This window comes from Schistocerca serialis, chromosome 8 (assembly GCF_023864345.2).
Source record: "Schistocerca serialis cubense isolate TAMUIC-IGC-003099 chromosome 8, iqSchSeri2.2, whole genome shotgun sequence".
Lineage (NCBI taxonomy): Eukaryota > Metazoa > Arthropoda > Insecta > Orthoptera > Acrididae > Schistocerca > Schistocerca serialis.
In genome coordinates this window covers 493,593,245-493,605,703 of record NC_064645.1, presented here as the reverse complement: position 1 = coordinate 493,605,703, position 12,459 = coordinate 493,593,245, and the positions used below count along the sequence as shown (strand labels likewise).

The following is a 12,459-nucleotide window of genomic DNA, read 5'->3' as shown; positions in this document are numbered from 1 at the left end:
GGATCCATACCAGATCGGGTTGACGGAGAAGATAGAGAAGATCCAAAGAAGAGTGGCGCGTTTCGTCACAGGGTTATTTGGTAACCGTGATAGCGTTACGGAGATGTTTAGCAAACTCAAGTGGCAGACTCTGCAAGAGAGGCGCTCTGCATCGCGGTGTAGCTTGCTCGCCAGGTTTCGAGAGGGTGCGTTTCTGGATGAGGTATCGAATATATTGCTTCCCCCTACTTATACCTCCCGAGGAGATCACGAATGTAAAATTAGAGAGATTCGAGCACGTATGGAGGCTTTCAGACAGTCGTTCTTCCCGCGAACCGTACGCGACTGGAACAGAAAAGGGAGGTAATGACTGTGGCACGTAAAGTGCCCCCCGCCACACACCGTTGGGTGGCTTGCGGAGTATAAATGTAGATGTAGATGTAGATGTAGATCACTGAAGAAAAAGTTGATTACTTCATGGGGTTACAAATAAAGAAATTTGACAGCTATTCAAATAAATCAGTCTGCATACATGAAGAGAATTTTAGAGAAATGTGGCATGATGGCAAATCCATTGTATCTACCCATTGAACCCTGTGAATAAGTCACCTGCTTTTAATAGTACCTCAGTCTATCAAGAAATGGTTGGAAGTTTGATGTATTTAACACAAGGCAGAAGACCAGACTTATCAAAAGCTGTCAATGTTGCAATGAGACTTCAAGACTCACCTACACAGGCACTTTTGCATTGCTATAACGAATATTCAAGCATCTTAAATCAACAATTGCAAATTGCATTAAGTTTGAGAAGAAGAATGTTGAAGCTTGTAGTGATGCGTATATTGGTGGGACAGAAGCACAAGACAATCAACACGTGGCATCCTGCTCAAGTTCCATGGATGGCTCGTTGTGTGGTAAAGTAAATTGCAGCAGCGTGTTGCTCTTTCATCAGTTGGAGGCAGAAAATGTGGCTGCTACTGAAGCTTGTAAATCACTTGCGTGGTTAGATCAACTTCTGAAATAAATTTCAGTTGTTAAGTCTTCAGTTCCTATTTTGCAAACAGATACCAAAGTGCTATGAAATTTATTAATGGATCAGCATTTTATGAACGATCAAAACACTTGGAGACTATGTATCATTAAATTTGTCAACTATTTAGAGAGAAGAAGCAGACATTGTGACAAAAGAGTTACCATTTACAAGATTACAGACGGTGAAGAACCGTGTTGTTGTTGGGGGCAAGTAAAAGTGTCCCAGACGAGTAGATTTGATTGGACTTGAATGTAGGCATGTAACCACACTGTGATGTGTACACCACATGTACGCCCGCCACGTGACCCAAAACAGTTTAGAGCGTAGTGGGGGCTGTGTCAGTACGAGTGGAGCAGTGCAAAGGGCTCGATGATAATGACAGTGGAGCAGCGGATGTTCATTGTGGAAAGTTACATGACAACAAAGTCATGGAAATAGTGTGGTCAGTTGTTTGCTGAGAAGTTTAATGGGGTTAAAGTGCCAGGCAAAGACCGCCATGCGACACTTAGTCCGAAAATGGTTTCAAGCAGGATCCGGTTTGAACAAGCCAAAAAAACATTCCGAAACATGCACGCACAAATGCCCAAGAGATGAATGATGGGTCTCTTTCAACATCTGCTGTAGTCAGGTTAGTACTGTGATTCCTTCTCTCTGCTGTGATTCTTTTTACCGTAGAACTCTGTTCTCCGGCAGACAAAAATAGAAGAAATAATTTTTAATCTTGGGGTAAGGAAAATGAAGATGAGAAGTGAAATTTTGTAGCATGTTGATAGATCAAAGGCTCTCCTGGGAAGGACACACCATTTATCTGTGCAGCAAACTAGCTCATGTACTGTTTTAATTGTATAAATTAAGAAACAATATGAGCAAACAGTTGTTACTCCACTCATACTTAGCTTTCTTTCATTTTCATCTGTAATTCAGAATTTTGCTTTGGGGGTAATTCCCCAGGAACTAAAAGTAGGTTCAGATGGCAGAAGAGGCAGTGAGATATTTATTAGGATTAGCACTCAGAGAGCCCTGTAGAAAAATGTGTAAATTTCTAGACATGATGACAGTGGTGGTGTAAGAAGATCCCTGCCAGCTACTTGTGCTGTTGCCAGCTTTCAGCTGTGAAGCACAAGTGGCTTTAGGCAAATATAGTAGCCATTCATAGAACTGTGACAACACTGAGGCATTGCCATAGAAATGTTTACAACTTTTCTTGTGATTGGTTGATGTGGGTGCTCAAAGCTGTTGCGTCCAACCCACTACAACAGTTAGGGATCTTCTTACATGAACGTGACAACAACCTATACATATATGTTTAATGTGTGCTATAGAAATCTGGAAAAATTCACAAGAGATCTGATATTCATATATACAATGCCAGAAACAATCACTTGTATTTGCCTCCCACAAGTCCATAATAACTATAAATACTGATCCATAAAATTTTTCAATAACTTACCGTAGTCACCTTGCACAGAAACACTAAATAAATATAAGAGCATACTATAAACTTGACTAAAATATAGTGTATTTTATTCAATAAAGGAATTCCTAGAAATTAATCACTGCAAGATATGTTTTCCCTAATTGATCGCAGTGGTTAGCACACTGGACTCGCATTCGGGAGGACGACGGTTCAATCCCGTCTCCAGCCATCCTGATTTAGGTTTTCCGTGATTTCCCTAAATCGTTTCAGGCAAATGCCGGGATGGTTCCTTCAAAAGGGCACGGCCGATTTCCTTCCCAATCCTTCCCTAACCCGAGCTCGCGCTCCGTCTCTAATGACCTCGTTGTCGACGGGACGTTAAACACTAACAACCACCAACCACCACCCTAATTGATAAAGAAAAGCTTTAGTTCTGAAATAAGCTAGGTATTTTGTGTGTGTTTTGTTTTTTGTGTTCTGTGTATGCAGCAATTTATTTTATAGAACTTGACACAACTGTAAATTTTGACAAAGCCATTTGTATAAAAATTATTGAAAGGTGAGTAAAGATTCTGATTTTGTAAAGTGTTGTTGCTATCACATACTTCAGTCTTTCAGGAATTTGTGCCTTAACTTGTTGAGGAGTTTCTACAAAGGCAACACACTAAATCAGCAGAAGATTTTAGTACTTTGGTTTAAAAACTATCATAGCCAGAAATTTTGCTGCTATTCATTGACTTCATGGTTTTTGTGACCTATCTAACACATGAGCTAGAAAAAGTGGTGTCTGGTGGCGGAGTATGCAGTGCTTGTTTAAGTACTTCTAGTGATTCTGCTGTTGAGGGTCCATTTTTTTGTCCCTATGTTTACAGTTGCTATGAGAAAGAATTAATTGAATTTGACAGCCAATAATTTGAATTTTATGTGTTCATATTTGCCATGTTATTGGCAGAGAGCATCAGTTTACTTTACTGATTATTAGTAAAGTTTATTTCAGGCAAGTACTTATAAAAATACTCTAATGGCTTAAAAAAAAAAAAAAAAAAAAAAAAAAAAAAAAAAAAAAAAAAAAAAAAACCTGAACAAGCCTCGAAGGCCCAATTGTACTGACCAGCTGCCATGTCATTCTGAGCCCTTAGGGGCTTTTGCTCAGCATGCTGCTCTCCCGGCCAGTGTCAGTTTTCGTGGCCGGTGCTGTTATTTCTCAACCAAATAGCTCCTCAATTGGCATCACAAGGGCTGAAAGCAGCCTGCTTGCCAACAGCACTCAGCAGACACAGGCGATAACCCATCCAAGTGCTAGCCAATCCCACTGCACATAACATCAGTGATCTGATAGCAACCGGTGTTACCAATGTGGCAAGGCCTTTGGGAATGGCTAAACAGGTTTTAGCTATTCAGCAATTTTCATTAGCCCATAAATACCTCATGGACTGTGGCTGAATCAAAACGTTTGAGGAGTCAACATTTCTGTAAAGCTAGAGTACTCAAGTGGGGGCCTTGTGTATATATTAACTTCTTGCATGTTCTGACACAGCATTGGCCAAGAAGTATTTATTTGGCATTGAAAATGACTTTAGCCAAAACTGGTTATCCATTAAAGACTTTACATTAGTATATGGCTGGAAAAAAACTTTATTGTAAATTTAATATTATTTGTCTCTCTGCTACTCTCATCAGGGACTGGAATATCATTTACCTTACTGAGTTTATTTATTTCATGCCTAATAACCCTCCAACGTGCTGTTTCCTTGATCTGGGAATTTTGAATTTTTTTCTGCGTAGTATTCATACGTAATTTTTGCCTTTTTGATGACACGACAAAGAATTTTTCTATAGTGCTTGCAATGCACCCTTTAATTTTTGATTAGATCCAGACCTTTGAATTAAATAAACCTCTCCTCTTGTGGCACCAAATATGTCGATTCTTTTTGTTAGACACTTTCTCTTGGCTTCCACTGTTGTTGTTTTTGACCTGTTCTTTGTGACTGGATTCCTAATGTGTGTCCGTGGCAAAATTCATCCCATTGTTCACTTCATGAATTCTCTCTGAATTGTGAACAAAGTCAGCATTTGTGAGTCTGTGGAATAAAATGCTTCCCTTCTTAGTTAATATGATTGATTGTGATGCTTCATTCCTGCCATTTGACCATCATGGTCATATGAATAATTTATTATGGGGCTCACATTTATTTCATGACAGACAGTTTCAATTAGATATGAATTATTGACAGCTATTGCACTGTGTTCTTCTATTATTGTTGGGATTTACTGTTGGGATCAAATCAAAGTTTGGCATCAGAAACTCTTGATCAGAACTATGCCAGATGCAAACTATATTGAAACTGCACATTTATGACAGTTATGTACATATCAATTTGTATTACATTCAGTTATTACAAAAGTAACAAGTACTCATTTTACAAAATTAATATGCGCTATTTACAAAGTATATTCAAACTAAGAGTTCAGGATGAGATTTCATCTATAATTTTAGTATTGAAATTAAGTTGACGTATTTATTTTTACCCAAAGCACATTGATTATTGACTATGAAGTACACATCAGAGCTTAACATGTGGGTGGCTTCTGGACATTTGGGATGGTTTTGTGTGTTATGTTCTTAGCCCTGGATATTTAGTTTCAGAATAACTGTCTAATTTTTCAAGGATTCTTAAAAATTGTAAAAAAATGGGTTATTTCCTAAATCATTTTGTTTATTTAAGATGGTGTGAGGATGATTTATTGTTATGAGTGAAAATCTTTAATTGTTCCAGAAGACCATCTGTGTAAATGACCCCCCCCCCCCCCCCAATGCTCCAGACAGTCATTAAAAGTGTGTACCACCCGATGATGAGTCGCTAGATGTCTCAAAACCGGCCATGGTAAATAAAAATTGAATCATCACAGAAGGCGATTGGTTGCAGTTATTTTTGGAAACCTATAAAGATATCACAGTCACAGTGTTCAACATCCATAATGGATAAAAGTTATATTAATATTTTCCTCTCATCTTATATCACCCAGTATTAATTATTGGCAATTATATTATATAAGGGCAGTATGAAAACACGATGAACGAAAGGGGAAGCCGTAGTTATCAGCTGTTAAAACTCTTAGCTTCCATACTGCTGTTTTTTACAATATTTTGATTCATGATGTGGAGTAAGGAAGTACACATGCAGGAAATGTGTAGCAACACTTCCCATTCACCACCTGCTGTTTCTTAAAAAAAAACTTTTAATGTATCTGCTGTTAAAATATGATTAAAAATGAACTGCTTCAGCTTTGAAGGAGGAATCACAATGGATCTGTGAAAGTATTGTGTGAATATATAGTGCAATTGTTACTGAGGTATATAGTGTATTTTGAACTCAACTGTGAGAATTTCTACTGCACACATTGCGTAGTGTTATGGTTCACCTCTTCAGTTTCCTGTTGCATTTGTTCTGTTATGACCATTGCAGTCCAATGTTCATAAGACTGTCTCTTAGGGAATATACATATCTAGTTTCACCATATGGGACAGATCTGTTTGTAATTTGTAATAATAATATGTTTGTTACCAGGACTATTTGTAATAATGATTGTTATTATTTTCACTTATTCAGAGATAAGACATGTATTTTATGTTTACTGCAGCAAAAGGTTTTTTCAGGATGAGTTACGATCCCTGTCTGGCCAGATGGTGGAACTGGCAAAACGTGCATACCGTATTGAGCGCCTCTCTGTCCCAGCAGATATCGCTCTAGAAATGTTTGCGGACAACCCTCACAAATTGCAGCAGATACCAGATATTGCAAGCAGTGATCCAAGTATGTACTATTAGTCATGTTACGCAAACTAAGATCTGCATTAGGCTGCTTGAAAACTACCAGAGAGAGAGAGAGAGAGAGAGAGAGAGAGAGAGAGAGAGAGAGAAGGTGGTGGAGGAGGGGGTTGTACTGAGCTAAAATGTTTTAATGGGAGGTAAAATTAAACTGCTTACTGTGTAAACCAGACAGCAGACAGGATGCAAACCAACTGCTGCAAAATTTAATTACGAGTACTTCTGCCCCTTCCCAGAATTACCTATGTGCCTTAATAAACAGATATAAGGTATGGGAAAGCCTGATAAACAATTTGAATAAATCAATTTTCTGGTAATAATTACTGGATAATTTTTAACCAGTCTGCCCGTACTTGTCAGTGAATGTCTGTGGCAATTTCACATTTCTGTCATAGGCAGGATCATGTTGGAGATAATTTGCCATTACCTTTTTTTCACCCTGTTATGAACCGCCAAGAATTTGTTTATGTTGTATGGATGTTTTCAGTAAATACATATGCAGTGCAGTGTAATGTTGTTACTGTAATGGTTTTGGTGTGTTTGGAATGAAAGGAGACAGAATTATATGTGTTGCTGGCTGCTCTCTTAACAGCAGCAAGGGGGTGCTAATTATAAATCCCCATCAGATGGACATCGCACCATCAGTGTGGTCACATGCCTCACAGAATGTGAATCTTCAAAGAGATTTAGGATTAAGGCATTCTGACAATTTGAAATTGTATGCATCTAAATACTAGTGCTGAAAATTTACCCACCAGTGGGATTTGAACACACTAACATTTGGGTTGAGTGTTACTCCAAGAATTATTTGTTTAAAGCAGTTATTTGTTGTAAGATACTGTAAATTCCATCACATCCATTCCTTCTGTGTCTACTCTGATATTATGTCATGATTTGTTTTATTAGCCAGTGCTAGTGCCTGTTTACAACAGTTTTGATTATTGTGAACTTGCTCCCAGATACTCATTTAGTATCAGTAATATGGGACAAATGTTTCAGTTAAATGGAGATGGTTATGGAAAACAAGCTTAGTTTAATTGGGCCATAAGAATTATTTTGCATAACACAGCCCTTTTAAATGAAAATAATGATTCCAAGTGAATGTAGGTTGGGAACTAATTTTAGACTAGTGAATAAGTGGTATCTCAGTCATGGTTCACATTGATTTTCAGTGCTCTTTATTAGTTTATTGGCCTGTTACATTGCATTCCCCAGTACGTTTCACTGCCTTTTTCTTATCACCTCACACCCTTTATCAAGGACTTTCATATTTTTGAATGCCTTAGTTCCTAACTAACATTATTCTGGATCTCCATAATAACTCCATCTAAGCAAAAACTTCACTCATGTGCATGTACTTCATAAAAGTTTACTCTGATAGTAATTTTGTGCGTGCCATTTCTAATGTTGAGACTTCCAAAATCTGGAACACAATTTTCAACACAATGTGAGGAACCTAACTAAGCTCTTCATCTTATTTCTACCTGGGACCACCAGTACCTAGCAAAACAAGCATTACTCTCATAGAATTCTTACGCTCGCCCATTTCTAATGATGTCATTGTAGTTCCATCACTACCTGTCCCACCTAGCCTCCCAAATCTTCAGAAACTGTCCTCATCACTCATAAAGTGCACTGTTATCAAACATAACTGCTTAGCAGCAAGTCCTGTCATCAGTCTGTCACCAGTAAACCTGACTCACACAAAATTCCTAGTCTTCTCAAAAGGCTGCATGTTCAGCATCAAAATGTTCAATATCAAATGAAGGTTTAGCCATTTCCACTTGTTAGTAACCTGCTTTCCTCAACTTTTTCCCAACAGTGGATGGATTTCTTTGGATCTCACCATACTGTCAGCAGTTAGCCCACACCCCACACTGAACATTGCCGTAAATGGTTCCTACTACTCTTCCAACCATGATCAGTCCATTCCCTGCTGTGACCCTCTACCAACCTTCAAGGGAATTCGCACCTATGTCCAGGTTTCACCTTTCTTGTGCAGATTCCTTCCCAATTAGTCCAATTTCACAGCTATGGAATCCACAAACCCAACTCCACTGGTGTACATCACTCATATGATTGGTTACAGTGCTCCTTACACAGAGGTGCTTTGCCTTTGTTGTCCAGCAGCTTGCACCAATTGTCTGCATCTCCATTCATCTGTCCTTTCTAATGGCTCCATTAAATTCTTTGCCCATCATGTCAAGCACCAATGGTACTTCCATTTTGACATCTTACCATCTGTTTCACATTAGGAGGTGCCTCTCTTGCACCTTTGGTGCCTGTGTAACCTTACAGGCCCTTTACTGAAAGATAATATCCTGTCCAGGCAGTCAGAAACCGATTTCCCACACCCTTTCTTCCCCTTGACAGCAACAACCTTTTCACCACCCTGAACAAGACATAGACCTCAAAAAACTCAACAAATTACATTTCTCTGTGACATAGAATGTTTGCCAGAGTACATTAATGTTGCTCATATTTAGCATTGTTACTAGGCCTCATAGGGTGTATAAGGACATGAAGTATGTCAGATGTTGAATGATCCTTTTGAAGGGCACAGAGATGCCACACACCCTTGTGAGACAATGTTATCAGCACCTGACTGGTTTTGAAAGAAGTCTCATTGTGTGCTTCCATTCGGTGTATGACCAAATTGTGTAATATCCAGATCATAACCTCTTCACGTGTGCATGTTCCATACAAGAACTCATAATGTCCTCCGTGCAACATTTTGTGTCATCTTGCACCATTTGTTAGAGACTAGCAGGGCCCAGTGTTTGGAATTTCCATTCCATGTGTAGGCTCCTGTTAACACCACAAAACAAATGCTGCATTCCGGTTGTTGCATGGACTACAGATGAATGACTTCACATTGCATTCAGCTATGAATCGCTGTTATGTATTAGCCGTGATGACCATTGTCTAAGAGTATGACAACAACCTGTGGTGAGGTCCCATTCTTCCAGTATTTTGGAGATGCACAGGGGTATTACTCCTGGTATCATATGGGGAGCCATAGAATATGACTTAAGGTTATGACTGGTAGTGATAGAGGGAACTCTGACAGCACAATGGTACATCATGGACATCCTGTGTCGTCGTGTGTTACCTCTTACGTGACAGTACTGTGGGGCCATTTTTCAACAGGATAATGCTTGTCCACACAAAACTGGATGTGACTTGTAATAGACACTCCCCATTGCAGATCAGTCACAGGAATTTTCTATGCAATCAAAGGTAGATTATCACAGCATTATTGTGTGTAAGTATCTGTGTGGGTACAGCATCTAACCAGCTATCTACTCATATAAATGACCACTACTGAATTGTGGCTAACTGCTTGATCAAAATGCTGTGCATCACAATTCCCCCCCACTACCCCAACTAGCTCTTGTGTGAACTGTGAAGCTGGGAAGACTACCTGCAACACATCCTTTATTCTTTCAGTTCCCCTAACCCCCTCTAGTTGCCATTCTCACCTTGTCTACTCCCAATCTCTTTCTTCAGTTCTGGCAGTTTCCGGCGTCTAGAGGGAGCAGTGTGGTGCTGGTGTGCCAGACTCCCACTCCCACTTTATTATTGAGCTTACGTGGAGTTGTTTCGTCAATCTTCTTTCCAGGATAGCCAAATGTGACTGTCTGCCCAACTTCTTCTTCGAAGATAAGATGCTGTTTTGGAGGATTTTTTTATTCTCTTAAAAATAACTCCATACACTCAGGATACTTTTAAACCAATCTCACTATATTTTCACTTTCACAAAAAGGACACCATATAAATGATTCAATTTTGTAAGCCCAACAATTACTGGTCCGACAAATACTCTTACATATTTTGTAACAAATACAATCTAGAAAGCTCTAGCAAGTCCACCATCCAGACCTCACGAAAGTAAGGGAATAGGTAAGTGTCTTTTCTTTTCTTTAACAACATTCAGCTGTTCTCAATAATGACTGACGTAGCACCGTCATGGAGTACGTCGTGTTTGCTCCTTGTGCTGGGCGTGTAACTTTTGAGGCAAGCACTGCGACTACCTGCCCATGCCAATCAACTGTCCGATACATGCCAGTCCTGCACACACACACAATCATGGTGCAATAGACACAGTTCCACTTTCACACACTCATTTTTAAACTAATGCGTGTTCGAGACGGTGGAAATACGAATATCTCTAGAGTTTACCCCGAAATTCTTGAGGCACTACACAACCTTTCCTCACATAACATTTTACACTTCATTCCTCCCATATCACTATGTTAGAACCCCCACCCTAGCAGGGGGCTTGCAAGTTTTTGGGGAAGATGCTTGTAATGAGCACAGGGCTCGAAGCCATTGCAGCATTTCTTCTTACCCCATGATCAGTCCCTCCCTTCTCCCCTTTCTACCTGTTCCCTCTGACGCATAAACCACAGTGACTTCTTTGCTGCAGATGATGCTTCCCCAGGGACTCTAATTTTGGGCGTTCTTCCACCACTTTGACCAAATTAAATAATAATTTTCGGCTAATCCAGCATGTTCCTTGTTGTGTTGGCAGAAGAGCAACACCGTGTTACTAGAGGAGGCCGAAATGCACGCGTTTAAGCTCACGCAGGCTAGCGTGAGGAGGGAAGAGCTATACTGACATGAGGTCTGGAACGTGACAAGGAATTAGAATTCAGAAAGGGGACGAAATTAGTTTGATACTTAACTTCAACCCATTAATGATGAACGTTGCTCTTGACGGTACATGATTCACGATATTGTCTGTTCAGAATTCATTCTAATTACTGAATATGGCGCCTTGCTAGGTCGTAGCAAATGACGTAGCTGAAGGCTATGCTAAACTGTCGTCTCGGCAAATGAAAGCGTATGTAGACAGTGAACCATCGCTAGCAAAGTCAGCTGTACAACTGGGTGAGTGCTAGGGAGTCTCTGTAGACTAGACCTGCCGTGTGGCGGTGCTTGGTCTGCAATCACTGATAGTGGCGACATGCGGGTCCGACGTATACTAATGGACTGCGGCCAATTTAAAGGCTACCACCTAGCAAGTGTGGTGTCTGGTGGTGACACCACATTCCTCATTAGCAGGTATGACCCTCCACTTACCAAAATTTTTCCTCGGTAGTGTGAGCTAGCTGTGTGGGAAAAAGGTTGCCCATTGTGGGACACATCCCATCGGATATGTACAGGCACCTTATTCACCTGGTCTGTGTGATATTCACAACTGCTCAAACCCAGCACAATGACAAACCTGTTATGGGGGTGTGTCAAGTACCTGTATGACTGTAGCGCCCCCCCCCCCCCCCTCCTCCCCATTGGCACATTTGATGCCAAATCCCCCAGAAAGCCTAGCATTAACACACGGGATGATAACTGATTTGATCTTTCAACTGTCATCACCTTCTCCTCATCTTAAAGAATATTCAACACCTAAAAGCCTTTCTGTAGGGCAGATCTAAAATTTCTCAGTTCTATAATGAGTACTGTTTAATTGTACTCTTTGTGTTCCAAACACAGCGTCTCCCATTTTAGCCTAGTTTATGATGCATTTGCAGCTACTGATCTATTGATTTGTAGCCTCAGATTTCTCCAGTCTATTCTATTGGAAGTTGTATGATGATTTTTGTCACAGTGACCAATGTCAGATTTGACACACTGATAATCAGAACATCCTCCATGCTGGAATTTAAAGAATTACCAGTTGGCATAGTTTCACCATTTCTTTAAACCCTAATCTACCGTCAAGGGAAAAAATCATGTTATCCGCAAACATCCTGCTACTGTGATGTTACAAGGATCAGAAGCACCCAGCACTCTCATCTCAGGTCCACACTGCCATAAATTTGTATCTTACTGAAACCATGAAATAGCAGTGGCCATTAAAAACTGCAGATGGGCAGTTCACATCCATTAAGTGATACACTTACCATCTTCAAAGGACTGAGCCTGGACCTAGTACCTACCTACAGAACAGAAGCGGGACTGTTGGGAAATATTTGTAACTGTTATTGGGATGTATACCTCTGCCTCTCAAATACAGGAAATTTCATGCACTATTTATGAGCACTAGTCATCCTCTAGTATCCCGGGCATCTATAAGGATATCATCATCTAATTTCACCTGAGCATTGTAGCTGAACACATACCAACAGATTTTGTCTGAGCCTCGGAATCTGAAAGTATCCTCCCACCTCCATGAAACATGAATGAAAGGTGTTATCC

The 12,459-nt window shown here is 40.0% G+C and overlaps 1 protein-coding gene across 1 annotated transcript in view; it reads left to right on the top strand.

Annotated features, from left to right (window-relative positions):
- Positions 1-12,459, top strand: part of LOC126416513 (39S ribosomal protein L39, mitochondrial) — a 76,571-nt gene that overhangs the window by 35,641 nt on the left and 28,471 nt on the right. The window contains exon 5 of the mRNA XM_050084255.1: positions 6,088-6,244. Coding sequence (XP_049940212.1) covers positions 6,088-6,244 — 157 coding nt within the window. The remainder of the gene's footprint in view (positions 1-6,087; positions 6,245-12,459) is intronic.